Source organism: Monodelphis domestica, chromosome 6 (assembly GCF_027887165.1).
Source record: "Monodelphis domestica isolate mMonDom1 chromosome 6, mMonDom1.pri, whole genome shotgun sequence".
Taxonomy (NCBI): domain Eukaryota; kingdom Metazoa; phylum Chordata; class Mammalia; order Didelphimorphia; family Didelphidae; genus Monodelphis; species Monodelphis domestica.
The window spans coordinates 56,020,226-56,042,507 of NC_077232.1; the positions used below are offsets into that span (position 1 = coordinate 56,020,226).

General features: G+C 32.7%; 1 protein-coding gene across 2 annotated transcripts in view; it reads right to left on the reverse strand.

Moving 5' to 3' along the window:
• Nucleotides 1-22,282, reverse strand: part of PRMT3 (protein arginine methyltransferase 3) — a 158,796-nt gene that overhangs the window by 105,524 nt on the left and 30,990 nt on the right. For both annotated transcript variants that reach the window (XM_007497161.3, XM_007497162.2), the window contains 4 exons: nt 22,099-22,243; nt 14,713-14,778; nt 10,911-11,032; nt 2,506-2,605 (listed from right to left, as the gene is read on the reverse strand). In XM_007497161.3, the coding sequence (XP_007497223.1) occupies nt 2,506-2,605; nt 10,911-11,032; nt 14,713-14,778; nt 22,099-22,243 (433 nt within the window). The remainder of the gene's footprint in view (nt 1-2,505; nt 2,606-10,910; nt 11,033-14,712; nt 14,779-22,098; nt 22,244-22,282) is intronic.

A 22,282-nucleotide genomic window follows, 5' to 3' on the forward strand; every position in this document is an offset into this window, starting at 1 on the left:
GAAGAGGTGATTCTTACTATTCATTCACAGTGGGGGGAAAAGAGGAAAGCAGTCAAGACAGTGCTCTAGGAATATTAGAGGAAGAGAACAGTTTTATCTGGAGGGAAGAACAGGCAAGCCTTCACAGAGGAGGTATCTCCTAAGTTGATCTCTAAAAGAAAATAAGGATTCTGAAAGGCACAGACAGAATGTTAAGCTCTGAGAACTGATAGTTAAATTTGACTTGAGTATAAATTATATAAAGATTAGTAATGCAGAGTAAAAGTAAGCCTGAAAAGGGAATCAGAGCCCAGTAGTGGAGTTTGGAGATTTTCCTAAAGAAAATAGGGTCATTGAATCTTTTCAAACAGGTGAAGTGATGTGGTCTTAGGAATGTTTTTAGCAAGTATGTGAAGGAAGGGTTGAAGAAGAGGAGACTAATAATGAAAACCAGTTAGAAGACCATTAAAACAGCCAATGCAAGAGGAATTGCAGGTGTGATCTGAATAACAGTAGAGAGAAAAGGAGACATGTGTAAGACAGATTGGAGGTAGAGTCAGAACTTCACAACTGATCTCTGCAGTTGTTAATGATCACTCTTTCCTTCAATTATCTTATATCACTCTATGTTCTATCTTCTAAAGAGAATATAACCTTTTAAATACAGGGACTAATTTTTGTCTTTTATCCTCCATGTTTTCTGGTGTCTTTCACTTATTAAGCCCTTAATAATTATTATTTTCCAACTGAATTGATCATTGGAGGAGTGATCAAAAGTATAAAATAAAGAAAAATCAAAATTGAGAACTGAGGCCAGAGTTAGGGAGGGGAGAGCATTAGATTTGTTGATTAGTGGGTGATTAGCAACTTTTGAGAACATTATTTTGGTAGAATGATGCAGACAAAAACCAAAATTCTAGGGTCCAAGAGTCAATAAGTAAGGACATAAAGTTAGTTATAATATAGAATATACTTTCTAGATATATGGTAATAAAGGAGAAGAGAGAAGGAAAGAGAAGAGTATAGGAAATTAAAACTTGCACGTTTAAATTTGTATAAATTCTTCTGGGAAGGGAGTAGAATAAGTAGCTGTTTCTTATCAGAAATTACTCTAGTTTCTTCCTGCTGCAAAATTATGCTCATGTCTGCTAATATTTATGTTAAAATAAAACAAATGTAAAGATACTTTTAGAAACAGGCAAGGGAAGGGATTTGGCAAAATTGGGACAATAATGTATTGTTGGTCCTGATCTAACCATTCTGAAGAGCAATTTGGAACTATGTCCAAATGGCTACAAAACTGTACGTGCCTTTTGATAATACAATACCACTAACTAGGTCTGTATTCCAAAGACATAATAAAAAAAAGTGGAAAGGATGTACTTGTACAAAAATATTTATAGCAGCTCTTTTTGTGGTAGCAAAGAATTAGAAATTGAGGGAAGGCTCATCAATTGGGAAATGGTTGAACAAATTGTGGTATATGATTGTCATGGAATACTATTGTGCCATAAGAAATGATGAAGGGGATTTCAGAAAAACCTGGAAAGACCTGCATAAACTGATGAAAAGTGAAATGAGCAGAACAGTGTACAAAGTAACAGCAATATTACACTATGACCAACTATTGCTATTCTTAGCAATATAGTGATTCAAGCCAATCTCCAAGAGCTCATGACAAAAAAGACCATCTGTCTCTAGAGAAAGAACTGGACTCTGAATACAGACTGAACATGATTTATACATTGAAACATACATTGTATTTTCGTCATTTCTTTTGAGTTCTTTTCCACAAAATGACTAATACGAAATTTTATATCACATTGCCTGCCATCCCAGGGAGGGAGGAAGGGAGAAATTGTCTTGAAAATTGTTTTTTAAATTGTTAAAAAAAAGTAGAAAACTACAAATGAATGTGTCTCAAGTTAGAAGTATACACTGAACAGAACAGAGTAGATGGGTGGGTTCTAATAGGTACTAGTATGGGAAGAGGGGGGAAAGAAAAATACAGTAAAAATGAATAAAAGGGAAGAAAGTAAAGGAGATAAAAGAGGAAATAAGAGAACTCAAAAAATTATGGATTAGACAAGGAAACAAGAGTTAAGGATTAGCTTGTAGGAGGAGGCCAGATAAAATCAATCAAAATAATCTTAGAGACCAAGTGCTGACTTAAAAAAGTATAGAAGGGTGAATCAGTTTCAATACAAAGGATTAAATGGATAAAACCAAAATCCTAGCCACTATAACCTTGAATGTTAATGGAGTAAACTTACCAATGAAACAAACAAACAAAAAAAAGACAGAGAAAGGACAAGAAAATGGCCTTTTTTCCCCTCTGCATATATGAAACACTTTAAAACACATTTTTAATAAGCCAAACAGAATAAACACGAAGTTAAAAATTTACCAAAGCAAATAAAAACAAAGGCATTCCATTTTTCTATTTGTAGACTATAACCATGTAAATTCTGGCAAATTTTTTTTGGTGGTCATAATTAGAAAAAAATCTTTTTAAAGATAACTTACCATCCACTCTGATATGATAACATCTACTTTTTCAACAGGAAGATCAACTTCTTCAATTCTTCCTTTGACTAGTGTAATGATACCTTCAAGTTTATTTAGCCTATAAATGATAACTTATTATTAATACATGAAATAATATATTAAATATTTTCTGAAATGTCAAAAGACAAAGACTTTATTTAACTTGTTTTGTGGAACTAACATTTGACATATGAGACCAATACAAAAAAATTTCAGTCAAAATATAGAGAATTATATTTAGGATATATTTTGTAGTGAAGTTATAGCTGTTTATTGAGTCCATTTTTAGATATACTCTCATGAAACTTCTTTTTCAAAACATTTCTTTGACTAGAGTAAATTCTATAATAACAACAGCTTGAATTTATGTGACCCTTCAAGGTTCAGAGAGCACTTTACATATATATATTTGAGAGGTATTATTATATGACAATATATGAGAGGTATTATTAACAGAATAGAAAGAGAATTAAAACTAGACTTTGACTCACGAGCCTGGATTTAAGTTCTGGTTCCAGCATTTATTAGTTTTATAATCATGGACAAATCATTTACTTCACAGAGTCCCACAGAGACATCTCTAAAATGGGAATAATAACCAGAACTAGATTTAATGCTGAAATGAACCTAGAGGTTAGCTACCAAACCTCTTATTTTGCAAATGAAGAAACTAAGACTAAGGCTAAATGGGTCACACAAGATAACACTGGTTTTAAGTAGAAGTGGGATTTGAACTCTGGTTCTCTGACTTGAAATCCATGTTCTGTTCATTTTTTCCACAGTGCTACATAATAGGACAATAATAAAAGTAATAAGTAAAACTTTACATGCTAATTTGAATTATATTTACTATTTTATTAGCTCATTTGAGCCTCACAATAAACTTCTCTGATGTGGATAGTATAAATATTCATATCCTCATTTTACAGTTAAGGTAACAATGCCTTGAAGATGTTAAGAGACAGAAAACTATAAAATTTTGGAGTTGAGAAGGACCTCACACTGCTAGTCTAACCTGCATCTGGAAAAAGCTTCCACTCAGAATATCCCAGCCTTAGAATGAAGGTAAAGCCACTGACAGAATGGAAGAGTGAAAACAGCACTTAGTTTGGAGTTTGAAATCAGAAAGCTTGGATTCAAATCTCATCTCTGCCACTTACTACCTGCATGACCTCTGAACAAATTATTTAGCCTCTGTAGGTCCATTTCCTACCCTGAAAAATAAAGGAATTAGATTAAATGTCCACTGTGTTCCTTTTGAACTCTTTAATCTTTATTCTCCCACTGAAGTCATTTAACTTTTGTATATTGTTTTCTCTGCAGTCTAAATCAGTCCTTCTGCAACTTCTTTTTGCTCCTAACTCTGTTGTCTGAGGCTTGTTGTTCAATAGTTAGTAGGGGGTAGGGGAGGGGGAGAGAAAGGGGGAACATGGGAGAGGAGAGGAGAGGATACTATCTTTTGCCTTTCTTGTATCCCCATATCCCCAGTGCTTAGTAGGATATATGGTTCATAGTCACTTAATAAATGTTTATTAACTGTCAAAAAAAAGTTATAGGTAAGTTGGGTTTGAGGTGACCCCTGGACGTTGAAATAGAAATGTCTAATAGGCAGATGGAGGTGATTGAATTGACAGATCTCAGCATATGACAGGGCTGAAGATTACAGAGTATGAAAAGAATATTGGCTTGGAAGACCAAAAGCCTTGGATCCTAGTTCTGGATCCACCATTAACAAATCTATGGAAAATAACTTAAAATCTTTGAACCTCTATTTCTTCATGTGCAAAATGCTAGGTCTATATACAATGTGACTCCAAGTCCAACTTTCCTTCTAAACCTGAGGCAGCATTGTAGGCACCAAAAAGAATTCCAAGACTCAAAGACAGGAGGATTAAAATCTTACATAATAAAAACAACTAGAAATTATATCGTAGACGATCAAAAATGAAAAAATTAATTCATAACAATGAAGAAATTGAAAGAAACCAAAAAATAAATTGAGAACTATTTAATCTGATTATATTCTAATAAAAGTAACAATCTAAATGAAATGGATTAGTATTCACAAAAATAAAAATGTCCAAGTTAAAAGAATAAAAAAGCACTCAACCTAATCTCAGAAAAAGTCTGAACAAGTTATATATGAACAACAAAAAGGGGGGGGGGGAAGAAACTGAAAAGGATTTATAAGTGGAATATATCAAATATCTAATGAAAAATTAATCATCATATTTATATGAATTTTGAAAAATATTTTTAAAAAGGCAAGGAGCCCTACAAAATTCCCTCTGTGGCACAAATATGGCCTTAATATTTAAACCTGGAATAGTAAACACTGAAAGACAACTACAGAGCAGTATCCCTAATGAATTCTGATGTAAACAAATTAAATAAAACATCAGCAAGGAAAAGTACAGCAACACATAAGATTATACACTATGACCAGGCTGGACTTACACTACGTACAGAGGACTGATTCAGAATTTGCATAATTGCATAATTGACCATATTAATAAGAGTAACAAAAAACATTATGACTATATAAATTGATGTGGAAAGGCTTCTGATAAGATACAATAATCATTCTTGTTAAAAATGTTATAAAGCATAGGAAAAAAATGGAAATTTCCTTAATATGATAAAGTGTATCTGTAACAGGGATAATAAACTAGAGACCTCTCCAGTAAGAAGATAAAGAGTGAAGCATGGGTTCTTATAATCACTATTATTCAATATAGTGCTAGAAATGCTAGATGCAGTAGTAAGACAAGAAAAAGAATTTGAGAATAAGCATAAGCAAAGACAAAATAAAAAATTATTGCTTTTTGCAAAAGATATGATGGTGTACTTAGGTAATTATATATATATAGATATAAACATATATGTACACATATTTCAGTAAGAATCTACTGAAAAACTAACTGAAACAGTTAATAATTTCAACAAAGTTGTAAGATATAAAATAAATACAAACAATTAGCATTTTTGTATATTACCATGAATAGCCAACATAATAAAAATGACAATAGGAACTAAATTAATTTAGTTATTCAATGCTACCAAAAGTTTACTTTAAGAGAGCTAGAAAAAACAACAAAATTTATTTAAGGATCAAAAAGCCAAGAATCTTAAAATTTGCAGGAAACTTAGCAATATCAGATAACAAAGTACTATAAGGCAGGAATTATAAAAACAATTGAGTTCTGCTTAAGTAATTGAGGTTCATTAGTGGAATGGATAGATTTGTTACACAATTTACAAATTAGCACAGTAGACTAATATTTTATAAACCCAAAGATTTTAGCTAGTGGAACAAGAACTCATTATTTAGACAAAACCTTTGGGGAAACTGGAAAACAATCTAGCAAAAACAAAGCAGAAACAAATATCTCACACTGTATATCAAGATAAACATCAAATGGGTATACAACTAAGACATAAAAGGTAATATCTCAAAAAAAATTACAGGAGTAAGAGAAGTTATTTGTCAGAGCTCTGGATAGAAGAGTTTCAAGAACAAGAGAGAAGATTACAGGATTTAAAAAAGACAAATGTTATTACTTAAAATTTAAGAAATTTTGGGAAAATGAAACAATGAAGCTAAAATTAGAAGACAAGTAAGTAAATGGGGAAACAATCTTTGCAGTTAGGTTCTCTGCTTACAATCCACAGGGAAGTGATTCAAATTTATAAAATTAAGATCCATTCTTTAATTGATAAATGGTCAAAGGATATGAACAGGAAATTTTTCAAGAAAGGAAAAAATAGCTATCAACAGTCATATATTAATGCTCTAAATCACTAATAATTAGTGAAATGCAAATTAAAATAACACTGAGGTTCCAACTCATAAGATTAGCAAGGTGCACAAGTAAGAAAAATGACAAATGTTGGAAGGAGAGCAGGAAAACTAGAATATTAATGCATTACTGGTAAGGCTGTTTATTAGTCTAGTCATTGTGAAAAGCAATTAAAGCTATTAAACTGGGTAAACACTTTGACCCAACAATACTACTATTAGGTATATTCTCCATAAAGATTAAAAGAAGAGGATAAGGATCCATAGAAACAAAAATATTTATAGCTGTTCTTTTTTTGAAGTGGCAAAGAATTGGAAAGTGAGGAGGTATCCCATTAATTGAGGAATTGCTAAACAAGTTAAGGTATGTGAATGTGATGAAATACTATTGTGTCTTAAGAAATAATGAAAGGAATGGGTGAATGACTTTAATATAAAGAATGAAACTATAAGTAAATTAGGGGAACACAAAATAGTATACTTGTCAGATCTTTGGGAAAGGAAAGATTTTAAGATCTTTCTTAAGTGGAACTGTGTGTCAGATATGGGAGGTGGTTGGGGGGAAAGGAAGGAAAGAACATGATTTTTGTAATCCTGGGAAAATTCTTTAAATTAATCAATAAAATAAAATAAAATAAAAAAACAATGAAAGGTATTGATTCAGAGACACCTGTGAAAAAGAGGCAAATATAAAAGAGATAGTGGAGATATGATCAATATGACTTGGCAATTGATGTAACAGGGACATAGAAGTGAAGAAGAAAGAGTCAAGGATGATTTCAATATTGTTAAACATGACTTCTTAAGAATTATGGTGGTATCTTCAAAAGAAATTTTAAAAACCATTTAAGAGAGGTAATTGTATGAGAATGATAATTTCTAATTTGGTCAAAATGAGTCTGAAAGGCTTCTAGGATATCCAGAGGTCCAGCAAACAGTGAATAACGTAGCACTGCAGTCTAGGAGAACAATTAGGGCAAAATATACAGATTTGGGAGTCATTTGCATATAACAACCTATATCTAAACTGATAGGAAGGGAGAAGATAGCCAAAGGAGAAGATAAAAAGAGAAGGTCCAGTACAGAGCCCCAAGGGAAAGCCATGCTAGTGATGGATGTGAATGAGCACAGTGACAATTAGACAGGAAAGAAAAAAACATGGAAAAAACAGGTTTACAGAAGTCAAGAGAGGAGAGATAAGGTCTAAGAAAACATGATAGAAATTAACAAGTAAAGGGATAAATAATCACCCTTAAGACATATTCTAGAATCAGTGTTTTAAATAATAATTTATTTTAATTAATAAATATAAAAATTATAAATTTATTATATAAAATTATTAACAGTTTGATTTAATAATAATTAATATTAATAATAATCAAATAACTCTTTTAGATCAAGTGGGATCTTAACAGAAGAGTGGTCTATACCCCTTTCTCTTTCCCAGGGCTCAAGGAAAATTCAGATATATGCAAATGTGATTTATGTTGCAAAATCACAGAAATGGCATGCCTAATTCTATATTCTAAAAATACCTCAAAAAGGATAGCACAATTCATAGTCAAACTACACATATGTTTTACACAATGCAAGTGCATGAATACATAGTGTTTATTTGATTAAATCAATTCAGTTCTCTGAATTTTATAAAAACACATAGAAATACAATGATCACATATAATCTAAGCGTGAGTAATTTCCTTACCTTTCATTAAGTCACTGTTTTTACTGCATATACATCATTATCATGAAAGCAAATGTTAAATGGTGAACTGTATTACTTAACAAAATCCTTATCTTTTCTTCTCCTTTCCCATTATCTATTACTTCCACAATCACTGTGACTGATTTCAAGTCAAGAAAATAATTTCATTAAAATAGTTCTTATAAAAGAAAATATGAGAAAAAAAATGGCAAGACAATGACTACTTGAATAATCAGTTTCCATTGCAGATGACTTTTAATGTTTTCTATATGTTACAGTTTAACATTTTCTAAATATTATATTCAATTTTTTTTGCACTAAGGTAGATATATTTAATCACTGTGGGACGAATTAGCAAAATCTAATTGATTTTAAAATCTTCATAGTGTAAAAATAAATTTGGCAAATTATAAAATAAAATATTTAGGTGGAAAAACTGTTCCAATAAAGGTTCAAAACTGTTTGGATACTTTTGATAGATGTAATCAAAAGTATCCTCAGTAATGAAGTGAAGCTCAAATATGAACTTCCCTTGAGGGCCAGGAGCAAGGATGCTAAAGAGACTCATATATAAGGATAAATAAAGGATTTCTAATTCTAAGGGATTCTAAATCCACCCTAATAAACTCCCAGGTTCCTCAAGGAACCGCTTCATCTGTGTTTCGCAGGCTATACTAATCCTCCCTAATCTAAACCAAATTAATACTATCTAAATAAAAACTACCACTATTATCCTTATAAATCTTAACTCTGCCTTCAAATTATAAAATAGCAAAGGCTAGCTGGCTGAGTCTCAACAAGAATCCAGTTAGGACTTTAATAGTCTCAGAGTCCCAACCAAAGACCAGGTTTTTCTTTGGTGTTCTCAGAGTTAAACAATCTATAAAACCACAATAGAAAGTCAATAGTGTTTCCCAAGTTGAGAAAGGAAAACACTGAGCTCCTTCAGATCTTTCCCTCAGACAAAGAGGCAAAGATGTTACTTCCTCCAGGCTTGAGAGACAGTCTCTGAGTGTGTCTCTGCCAACTGCCAGAGACCAACAACCAACTGCCAGAGAGAGTAATTGACATAGAAAAATGGTTATAACTGTCACATTTGAAATCAACATGCTCTCTCAGCTCTGCTTCAAACTCCAATTCTTTTCTCAAACCAGCCAACTTTACTTCTTATCTCTAAATTAATAACAATACTTATTTTCTAATATCATCCTTACAATAGGCAGCTTTGAAAATAGGTGGTAATTTTGTTTTCACATATTGGAACCAGTGCATTCATAATAAATAACCCAGGACTTGCTACTGACCCACTTATTCCAAAACACTTGTGTTAAAACTAAATATTTAGATCCTTAGGCCTAACTTATCTGAGGATTTTTCCTTTTCAAAATAAGATAAAATATTATAGAGCACTGCTATAATGAAACTGCTTCTTCATTCTTTGTAAAAACCTTGTCACATTATTATAAATTGTGTTTCAAAGCTATATTTTCACATTAGTTTTTGTTTTGGAATATAGCTTCAACAGAGAGCAAGTTTTATAACTTACCTCATGTGTCTGACAGTATCATTTGGGAAAAATATCAAATGAGATAGTTCTGACTTAAATGATCAATGGGCTTATTAAATTTATGAGGAAGAAGAGTTCACTTTAGGTACTAATTAGAAAAAGACAGTGGCATGGCGTCATGTTTCTTTATATACAGAGACACATTATATAATTGTTAATAGTCTCTTTCTGTTTCTATCCTTCAATGTGGTAAGAGAGGCTTATATAATATATGTAGGAATGGAGATAATGGCAAATTATCCTGACCTTTGAATAAGTGGGATAAGGTAGTTCTCCCTTTTATTAATGGGATGAACCCCTGTAAGAAATGTATTCCAAAGAGGCCTGAAAACCTTATAATACTTATTTCATTCGCAAGCCTGAAAAGTTGTATTGAGTGTGAGTTCAAAGAAATATCCTACTAAAACCTCCATAAAACTGGTATTAGATGAAATTATAATTAATGATTGAGGATTAGTAGTAAACCTCATTATATTTGGATTTTTATTTCTTTATATGTCATTCTTACTTTACAAAATCTTTGAAAAGTGATTTATAATGCTACAGTTGATTGTGGATAGCTTTTTAAAAGGATCTTAACACTAGCGTAAGATAGGCAATCACAGATGACTTGCAATCTGTTTGGTAGGGGAGAACTTCCAAATTGATACCACATTTGAGAGTTTTAGTTTGACCTCTGCTCTAATGGTTGGACTGCACAGAAATAACTAATTCTAAAGTGACTCTCATTGATAACTAGTCATTTTCTGGCTGTCACAAAAAAAAAAAAGACAACCCATACCCTCTTCCACATGCCTGATAAGTTATCCTTCCACCTTTGCTTGAGGTGAGGCTCATTATTTCTAGATTAAGTTCATGCCATTTTTAGATAGTTCTATTTGTTAGGAAGTTTTCCCTTGTATTCAAGATTAAATTTGTTATTTTTGCAACCTCTACTCATTCATTGCTCCTGACTATTTAGAACCTGGTAGAAGAGTTTAATTCTCTTAGGTGACAGCTTTTCAAATACTTAACAATTTTATCTCCTTCTCTTATTTCTCCCTGTAAAACATCCCCAATTCCTTTATCTAATCCTTATGCAACAGGAAATAGAGGTCCCACACTAACCTAACTGTCCTCCTTCAGATTTGGGAGTGAGAAAAATTGTATTTGAATCCCACAGATCAAAAACTGTATTTGAATCCCACAAATTGTACTTTAGTTGTCTCTGGTAGATGTATCCTATTGATATTAACATAATTTATAACAAATAAAGAGAACAAAATGTTGAAATTATAATTCATTTTTAAAATGGGGTAAAAAATTTCATCTACCTTATGATATCCATTGCCTGATAAATTATTTCTGATTGATCAACTCCAATGACCTGTTTAGCACCAGCTTTAGCTGCAAACATAGAGAGAATTCCAGTTCCACAACCAACATCCAAAACTACCTGGAAAAATAGAAGTACATATAAGAATCTCTAGTATTCTAATATCTATTACAATATAAACAATTTTCTGATGAGGAATGACTAAAGCAAAAAGATTGCCAATCAAAATGTGGATATGATTCTACTTTATTACAACAAAAAGTATTGTTATAGGTGCATTTAGATTATTAGCTCTTTACAAACTAATAATAAGAACTTCCAAACAAAGTTAAACACTTTCTTAAATAATAATCAATCTTTTTGGCCCTATAGAAGAGATGAAGTTTACTTAGAGAAGTAGAAAATAATGGTTGTATAAAATTGCATATTCTCACTTTTGACAGATGCAGTCATTGTCTGGTTGGCTTTACTTAACTATTTTTCTTTTTTTTTTAAATCCTTTTCTTCCATCTTAGAATCAATACTGTGTATTGGTTCTAAGGCAGAAGAGTGGTAAGGACTAGGCAATGGGGGTCAAGTGACTTGCCCAGGGTCACAAAGCTAGGAAGCGTCTGAGATCAAATTTGAACCCAGGACCTCCCATCTCTGGGCCTGGCTCTCAATCCACTGAGTCACCCAGCTGCCCTCTATTTTTCTTTTTTAAAAGGGAAACATCACTAGATGTTAAATATGGCCAGAAATGACTGTAATGTAAAACCAAAAGGAATCAATAATTTTTTTTATGAATTTATCTTAAGCAGGTGCCATAAATAGGCAATGATCTGGGTATGCATTTTAGTATAAGGTAGAACAACATACAAAACAAAATATTTCATAATCTATTGTGTACATAGCATAAAAATTTGGGTGCATTTTAAAAGAAGCAAACAAAAACCAAATAAGTAAAAAATGAAATAGTTCAAAATGATAAAAAAAAAAAGAACTTCAAGGATATTTAAGGAATTCTATGCTGAAAAAGTAAATACTTGCAATTATTTTTAGTAAAGATGGAAAGAACTGATTTGAATGGGAATATCCTGAATTAATGATGAATATTAAGTATGCAAGCAAAGTAAAGGTATCACCTCACTTTATGCCAAGTTAGAAGTGAGGGTAAGAAATATTATCTCTACAGGAGATTTGTGACCTGATACACTTTAAAAATTTACAACTATTTTACAAATTAAAAGCACATTGGACTCTACATTAGTTACTTGATGTTCTTATCTAAAGATCACAGCATGAAGGTGAGGGTGCTACTCTTCTCTCTTTGCTCTTTTGGTACAGTGCAAAGTGCTTTGAAGACTCTAGAGCTGAAGGATCCAGTTTCAAGCCTAAAAGCTTCTTGCCAGTGGGACTTCATAAGTCTTTTAATCTTCCTGAAAGTCATATCTACAAAATGAGGTGGCTGAAGTCCCTATTGCCTCTAAACTGATGAGCCTATGAATCCTGAATCCTATATCCTTTGGTCTGACTGTTCATTATACAGTAAGGTCACTACCCCTACTCATTTCATTTGCCTCTATAATTCCTACTTGATATCCTGGATTACCTGGTTTGCCAAACAATCTCAATGCTAATCTTCCACTATTCCTTGACCATTAAGTACAACCCTAGGTAAACTGCCAACCAGCTCTTTCAATCTTATTCCTGAAACCATCTAGTTCATCAAGCTGCTGAGTATCACTGGACTAGGTCAGAAAATGGAGCTGATTTCATTCCATGTAAATCTTTGCTATCAGTCAGTGAACTCCTCAGTACTGCTAGGCAATCCTTATTCTCTTTTCCCATGAACTCAATCCTCATTGCTTTCTTCTCTTCTCAAGTTCTCAATTGCATCCCAGATCCCACTGAGACAGAGGCCACATGTCAACAACTCCCTCAATCTGCTCATTACTACCTATTCCTTAGCCCTTCCCTACTTCTTGCTAAAAGCTAATATCATCTCCTACTTCATACTGCAGTATCTTGGTCCAGAAAGGTCTCCTTTTTTCTCATACATATTTAGTCTCTCATTCTCCACTAGCTACATTCTGTCTGCAAATATACTATGTGTCATACACTGTATCAGTGCTAGAGACATAAAGAAAAGCAGTCTCTGCTCTCAAGTTGTTCCATGATCTTTTGGGAAAGACAACATAGAACTAACAAATAACTATATAAAAACAAAAGCTATACAGTATAAAATGGCAATCTTCAAGGGAAGAAACTAGCATTAAGGATATTGGATGCAAGATATGAAAAGGAACTCTAACAAGTAGAAAGGTAGAACAATACAAAAGAATTACAACAAAAATGACAATTTCAAAACATAAATACACCATGTTGGATAGCACCCCAGATCACAGTAGCACCAAATAGAACTTGGCTTTTCTAAAGAAAGAGAATTATGCAAATGAAATACTAGTAAGAAGATTACACCAACATATAATTAAATAAGTAACTAAAAGTAGCTAATAAGGATCCTTATGTACAGTTCATTATCTCTCTTTTCTCTTTCAGTTACACAAAACTAATTTTAAGAGACTAGAATAGAAAAAATATCCCTTAAGGTAAAGTAAATGAGGAACACCTGATAAATATTTGCTTGGATAAAATAGTGAACTCATTCCAATAAAGAAAGAATAACACACACTTTTATCTCTCAGATCATTTTTTTTCAATAGCAGAGAAAAAAAATTTTTAATTAAAAAAGATACACACAAAGAGATAAAAATAGCCAAGATAAAGGAAAAATAAGCACAGAAATATCCTATTTCTGAAAACATCTGAGATTACATTAAAAAAGAAAAACTAAGTTGGCTATTATATGTTGCCTGATAATTAGTCAAACTATGCTTTAAAAGAGTTTTCATTAATTTTTAAAATTAATTTTAATTAATTAATGAGATTGAAGAGTTTGTTTGGAAACAGTTTAACAAAGCTAGAAAATTCCAAGATATCCATAATATGGTTATTTATCTCACAAAGATGCTGCTTTGCCACCTAAAGACTTAGTTCTAAATTCCAAGTTTAGATTTTAAAAATGAACTTCTAGGGTAATTCTGATAAACTCCACAGAAAGAATTAAGTGCTAATGAATCTTAGTACATAGGGACTTGGTTATTATTACATATTAAAACATGTTAAACCCCATTGTTGTATGAAGCAACAAAACAGCTAACATGAGTTATCTACAATTAGAAAAGCTGACATTCACTGTTTTAACTTGAATCACTAAATTATCTTTCTTCTCCCACAAAGCATTATTTCCATTTGGCCCAATCAGAATTTAAGAGGTAATGCTAAACTCCAGAGAAAGATGTCTAATTTCAATACTAGTAAATTTATAAGTAGATGGACAATTAACTAAAATTTACTAATTTACTGGAGGACAGCAATTCCCCAAAAATCTATTTTATCGTATTCTAGCCTTTAACAGATGACTTGTTAGAGTTTAGTTGAGACTGTCTAGCTAGAAAGCAAGGGAAATATTTTACCATCCACAAGTTGAAACATCTACTCTAGGTTTTAATATATTCTTTAATATTAAAACTGTTCAAACATAAACTAAAAATTCATTTACTTGCTGCAAATAAAAAAAATTCTTTGCTTAAAACACATTATTTTTCAATAAGTCACATCTATGTAATTAATGAACTTGATATAGGATAGTGTATTGAATAAAGGCAGTAAGAATCACTTTTCTGTTATCAAAATTTTGTACCCCAGAGCAACAAATATAAAAAAACAAGTAACATTATGTGGCTTCAGCTACTCACCTTATCTTTAAAAATGTGTGGATTTTGGTATATAAAGTCTCGATAGCTTTCTGTTCGTACTTTATCCTAGGTATGGAAGAAAAAAATTATGTTCACAAAATAATCTTAAAAAGAATTTCCAATAAAGTAGTCATAATTTTATCATTCTTTGTTGGTTGAAGTGAAGACTAAAAGAAAATCATGAAGAATTTCAATAGATACATATGCATGTATAGAAAACTAAGTGTAATAATTTCTAAAAATGATATATCATAGAACAATATAGTATATGATATTTTTACTCTAAAGAAGTCATTGGTATTCAAATAAGATCTAAGTGATTAAAATATTTCTGTGCCTTAAAATGTATATTCTTCTCCACCTATTTCAAGACTATAATTGGCAATTAAAACTGTCCCAGATGAACATGATGCAGTATTACTCAAACAGGGTTTGACTTTTTAGCAATAATATTATATTAGTACATGACAGGTAGTTTTAACTTCATGGAGTACTAACATATACACTCCCTTTTAAAAAATGTCCAAGTGAAAATCCACAATGACAACAATTTAGACAATTTTTGCTTCTGCTTCCAAGGAAGAAAAATGTCTGATAAATATTTTTAAAAAGGGTTTTTCATTGGGATAGGGAATGCATCTGCAATTACAATGAAATAAGGAACTCCTGGAAGCAAAGACCTTATCTCCCAAGTAAGGTTAGCATTTCTTCTACAATTTGTAGTCTTAAGAACTGCCAGGAGCATTAAAAAGCTCGGTGACTTATTCAGAGTCACAGAGTCACTGTGTCAGCAACTGGTCTAACTCAGAAACTAGTTCTCTCTCCACAATGCTCCACTGCCTCTCACAGCAAAAGGATGAAGATAAAACTTTCATATATTGCTCTGTCAATGTGCAGTATCACTCAGATCCAGAGAATAAATACCTTTACTTTGCTACTGCACTGTGGCAGTAGATAGAAGAAATACTAACTTAAGATAAACCTGTTCATTTAATTACAGGACATCTGACAAAAATAATAATACATAATTAATAATTTCAAGTTTTCCATTGAGTATTAATGATTTCCTGGTGAGGACACCAGTTAAATCTGTATCTGAAAGTTATATCTGTAAAATGTATAATGATTTTGCCAGACAACTGTTTCTCATAAAACTAAACAAAGAATATCAGTTACCTAATACAAAAACTGCTAATTCCTTAAAAAGTTTATAATTTAAACTATTTTAGTTTTCTTTTGATCCTCTTCTATATAACCACTGAATGTGCTGAAGTAAGCAAGCTCAAAAAGATCACCATCCATCAGGAAAGCAGTCAGTTGGAAACCACTCACCAATCACACTGCCTCAGCATTGCTCCAACTTAATCAATAGAACCCCAACTACTAGCCTAGCTATATATGTTGCTGCTCAACTGAACTAGTCATCTATTTTGGCTCTCTCAATTTATCAGTTTTCTGTCACATGAATTCACTCTTGTGCAATGAGAAGCTAACAAAGATATATAAATATATATGCATGCCTCATATGTATCTACATTTATAAATTCAGAAAGCCAATTGATATCTATTTTGTTTTTAAAAAGAGAAAACATTAAAAAACTAATTTTTACATCTCATTTCTCAAACTTGTAACAAAAAACCAGGCAACTTAATTAAGTACAAATTACCAAATTAGCAAACACAAAACAGTAATACATGAGCATATCACACTTACTACTTGGAAATTAGGAAATATTTCAGTATGACAAAAATTAAGGCTCCAGAACAAAGGAGCAAAAATTACAATATTAAGGGGGCATGAGATTTTTCTTAAAAGAACTTGAATGAGGAAAAATCAGACTTAAATGGCAAAAGCAGTTACTGAATTAATTTTTAGTCGTACATCCACACATATTTTTAGTAAGCATGTGGTTTTTAAAACAGGAAAACCTTGAATAGTTTAAGCTAAAGTATGCTAAGAAATGCACCAATAATTCAGGTTAACAGAATATTCCTGTACATTTTTATTTAGTGAGGAAGGACATTGTAGTCCTAACCTGGTTGAGGAGCTGAGTTTGAAGCTCTATCTCCTCAATTCTTCATTCTCCCATGAAGCTAATCAGTTGCTAAGTCTCACTAATTCTATCTCTATTAATCTCTATTATCTTTTATATTTCTTCACTGATACACAGAACAGCTCTCAATCTGTGTTGTCCAACCCTCTTGCTTAGTTTACAATAACCTCCTGCTTTTATCATCCTTATTCCAAACTCTTTCTCTTCATGTGCCATAAAACTGACTCCTAAATCTGTACTTTCTAAAGCATGTTCACTGACAGTTTCTATAACAAAATTAAAATTCCTCAGCATGGCATTTAAAGCTGCAGAATTTAGTCCCAGTTTACATTTATGGATTTCTTTCAATACTTTTCTTTAGACCTCTACAATTTAACCAAACTGCTCTACTTGGTGTGTGAAGATCTGAGGCTTCCTTTGCTGCCTCTGTGCCTGCTCACAAGGTTTCCCCAATGATCACAAAGTCCCTCCTTCTTTTTCTGTAGCTGCCAGAATCCCAAGCTTCCCTCAGGTTCAGCTCAGGTACCACCAACTAGGGGAAGCCATTACTGATGCAGGTTAGTCTTTATTTTGCCCTCAACCCTGGTGCCATGTCTTGTACATTGTAGGTGCTTAATAAATGCCAGTAGAATTGAATACTCACTTATTATATCCTTGATGAACGAGTTTAGTTTATACTTCTCTCTTTGAAAGAAACATACTTGCTAAATGTTGCTCATTAATTTTTCTTTCCTTCCCTAAAGTTCTAATTTAATGCCTCATCATGGTGTGGAACTATTCTTGAATTCTCAAAAGCTATGCCAAAGTATAATAGACTTTTGACAGGTCTTAAATACTTGAGTATGGACCTGATCAAATACCAGTCTAGGTAGGTGACTATTTTTGGTCACTTCAACCTATAAATACCTATTAATCCTGGGTTCTTAATCTGGGGTCTACAAACTGAATATTTGGTATTTTAGTAACTGTGTTTATGTTGTAATTATATGTATTTTAATTTATGGATTTTGAACATTATTATGAGAAGGGCTCTATAAACTACAGTAGACTGCCACAAAGACCGCAACACAAAAAGTGGTTGTTACTGTTCAGTTGTTTTAATGGAGTCCAACTCTCTGTGACCCAATTTAGGGGTTTCTTGGCAAAGATAACGTAGTAGTTTGCCATATCCTTCTCCAGCTCATTTTACAAATGAGGAAACTTAGGCAAAACTGGGTTAAGTGACTGGCCAGGGTCAAATGCTTAAGTATCTAAGACCAAATTTGAGTTCAGGAACATGGGGCTTGCTGATTCCAGGCCCAGTGCTCCTTCCCTCATTGCCCCCAGAAAAGGTTAGATGTTCCTGTTTCGTGCCATGGAGAGTATGCAAAAAATTCCACACTGAAAAAATCATGGGTCTTTGAGGTAGCAAAGTAATTTATCACTAAAGGAGAGAGTACATATGTTATAAGTTAATTTATGGGCAGGGAGAAAATATAAGATCACTTAATTATTTGGCTAAGGATGCACAAAATGGTCAGACATGGAAAAGCAGTGATCTGCATCAATGGAGGGCATGTCCACATTTATGAGATCATAAACCTATCTGAGTACCTAAGCATTCTTTATAGTCATTCGTCATTCAATAGGCCTTTATTGTATATCTATTAGATATACCTGCTAGGTTCTAGAGATATAGTAAAAAATGAAATAGCTCCTGTTCTCAGGGAGTTTATATTCTATTGGGAGAAATAGTACACAGATAAGTCAATGGAAAATACAAAGAAAGTAAATACAAAGTTGGCAGGGGTGCGGGACAGGAATATGCTAGCAATTGAGGGGAGAGGGATCAAGGCAGGGTTAATGCTCCTGGAGATTTGAAGAAGTGAGGCATTCTAAAAATGCTCTCTGGACTAAAAAGGGCCTAAGAAAAATTGCCAGAGGCCTCGTGAATGTTGCATCAATTTTCAAAACACAGAAATGAGAAGTGGTTTTCCAACCATGGACTGAACTTGACTCTAATTGATGACAAAATTACATATATAATGCATTATTTAAAAGCTGGTTTGTTTAGAATATTTAGAAAGGAAAGGTGTGATTACTCATTGCTAACATATCTTCATCAATAACAGGTCATGCCTGACTAGCCTCATTTATTTTTTTACAAGGATAGAAGAAGAGTGGTAAAATAAATCTGCTAAATGATATATCTAGGTCTGAAAAAGCTTCTAACAAATTCTTTCTTGCTATTCACATGGACAAGATGGAGGGAATAGATGAGAAATGTCAAAAATGGAGCATAGGCCACCAGATTAAAATCAAACTGGGAAATATTTAACAAAAGAATATAAATACAATAGATGCTAATTAATATATGTGGTTTTCTAGGTTATTAGGTAGCTTCAAGGAATCTTATGTATAACTTAAGTGTTTTTATAGGGATTTGAGACTACTGGGTTAGATGATACCACAGATGGATTCAGAGCTAGTTGAGTGATGAAATTTTAAGAACAGTCATTAATGAGTCAATGTTAATTTGGAAAGAGGTGTGCAATGGTAGCTTTTTGTAATTCTGTAATGTTTTGTAATTTTTTAATGATTTGGATGAAAACACAGTTGTTCCTCTTAACAAATTTGTAGATGCCACAAATTAGCAAGTGTTCCATGTAGGGTTACAGTCATTCTAAAAAGATCTCTCAACAGACTAGTGATTCAGAGCATTGTCTAAGATGAAAACAAATAAAACATTAAATCTTACAACTGGGTTAAAAAATCAATCTCAATAGCATAACATGAAGTGGGGAATATATAGACCACAGTACTTGTGAAAAATATCTGGTGGTTTTTAGTGGACTGTAAGCTGATTGTACTTCAGTTTCTTCTGTAGAATTATTAACCATGTCCTAGCTCCAATGCACAGGTGTACCCCAAAAATCTGTCAGGGAATCTTCCCTCTGTCTTTGCTCCTTCCTACCTCCCCTAATCATATTAGCTTCCAAGAATTAAATTATAATCTTTATGCTAATGATTCCCAAATCTACATATCCAATCTTTATCTCTCTTCTAAGCTTCAGTCTCAAATCTGCAAATGCCTGCTGAATATCTCCTTCATCAGGATATCTCAGACATCTCAAATTCATTGTGTTCAAAACAGAATTCATTTTTCCCTTCAAACTTTCTGCTCTTCCCAACTTTCTACTTTATGTGAAGAACACCTTCATTTTTGCAGTCATACAAATTCAGAGTCCAGGAGTCATCCACAACTCTTTACATTTTCTTACTTCCTATATCCAATAGCCTTTCAACTCTTGTTGATTATCCGTCTACAACATCTACTCTACTTGCCCCCTTTTTCCAGTTCACACAGTCACTGCTCTACTCCAGATCCTTATCATCACCTGATGCCTGGAATAGAGCACTATAACTAATTGCTCTTTCTATATCTAAATTCTCATCTCTATAATCTATCATCCACGTAGCTCCCGAAATGCTATTGGGAAATCACAAGTCTAACCAGGTCATTCCTCTGTTCAAGAAGCTTCAGTGACTCCCCATTACCTCTAGAATGAAATATACATCTAACTAGAGAATATTTATTTTTTTTGTATGCCCAGTACTTAGTATGATGCCTGGAACACAGTAGGCATTTAATAAATGTTTGCTGAATGACTATTACAAAAAAGTCCTTCACAAACTGGGTCCAGCCTATCTTTTCAGGATCATGAAACATCCCTCTTCTGGAAACATAACACTACAGCCAAATGAGTCTACTTAGTGATTCTCTTTATCTTCCATTACTATGTCTTGGCACTGGCTGCTCCTAAACCTTAAACACCCTTCCTCCTCAACTCCCCTGAGTTCACTTAAGGCTCAGCCCAAGGCCACTTCCTTTAAGATGCCTTTCTTGTTCCTGAAGTTATCAGTGTGCTTTGCTTCACTAAAGCCATGCTGCAGTGATTTCATTGAGAGCACTTATTTATGTAGTTGTAAATGTTCCTTGAAAATAGTTCCTTCTCACTTTAGTATTTGTATCCCCAGCTCCAATCACAATGTATAGAGCTTTATTACATTTCTGCTGATTCAAAAGAAATATTTAGGGATTGTTTGGGGGGGAAAATCTGTTAATCATAGTGATAACATTTTACCCTAAAACGACCCATTTTAACATGATAGAAATGCTTGCAAGACGTAAAAGATCTCTAACACAAAGTAATCACAATCTTCTTCATGATTCACAATTCTTCATGAATTACTATTTCCCACATTGTTATAAGAAATTAATTCATAAAATTATATAAAATCCAATAAAACAATTTATTGATTATAAGATCTCAAACTTCTGAAACCTGAGGCTTAAAATGGGGAACCCAAATAAAGTAATGCTTTAAATAAGGACTTGGAGTGAAGGTATTTTTAACAACAAAAAAATTTAATGGTATCAACTAAATTTTAGGTAGGGAAAGATATAAAAATATTAATATTCTTTACATTAAAACTTCTTTGCATTATATTTGTTTTGAATTATCAGTGTCATCAAGTTAAAATCAGTGGTTTTTAATTTTTTTTAACCCTTATCTTCCATCCTAAAATCAATACTAGGTATTGGTTCCAAGGCAAAAGAGTGGTAAGGGATAGCAATAATGGGGGTCAAGTAACTTGCCCAGGGTCACACAGCTAGGAAGTATCTGAGACTACATTTGAACCCAGGACCTCCCATCTCTGGGCCTGGATCTCAATTCACTGAGCCACCCAGCTGCCCCCAGTTTTTAATTTTTAAAAAGCCATGGTATCATATTTAAATAAAATATATATACAATAGGAAATATAGCCAGAAATTTGGAAATTAAAACGAACACTAATTAATGTAGTACAAATTTTAAATTGATCCAAATTTCAAATAAAATTGACTGACAAATTTCTAAAACTCTACAATATTATGAAATTGAAATCCATAGATTTCTTAAATTTTGCAGAAATATCAAAAACAAAAATTTGGTACAAAAGAACTATTTTTAAGTCTATTAAACCAATGTGACTAGAATAATTTTTTTCCTTTTTTTAGATCTAAAGCAAACTATGTAACTATTATTTTCAGGAAGAGTGCTATTAACACTTTTTCTCCTTAAAATTCAATTTTCAAAGAAAACAAATTTAAAAAAATTTATGGACATCCTGACAGTTGAATTCACAAACCACTTTTATTCTTTGATATTCTTTTTACCCCAAGATAAGCCATGAAGTATCTTAGGGGTTAAAAATGCAGCTATCCTGAAGCATATTTATAGAGAATGAGCCAGCATCATTTCATTCTTCCACCAACACTGATCTGGCGCAGTTTTGCTCCCTTTCTAACCTTTAGCATCTCTTCATGTATCCCATAATGCCCATATGAGCTGAAATAAACACCATCCTCATCCTCGTTAAGGTCCGCAATGGTAGTGGTGGATGACGAGTTGGTTCTGACATCTGCGTTCATCACGAAATCCTGCGCAAACTGTCTGTAATCAATTTGAAACATACCCTTGAGACATGTTTAC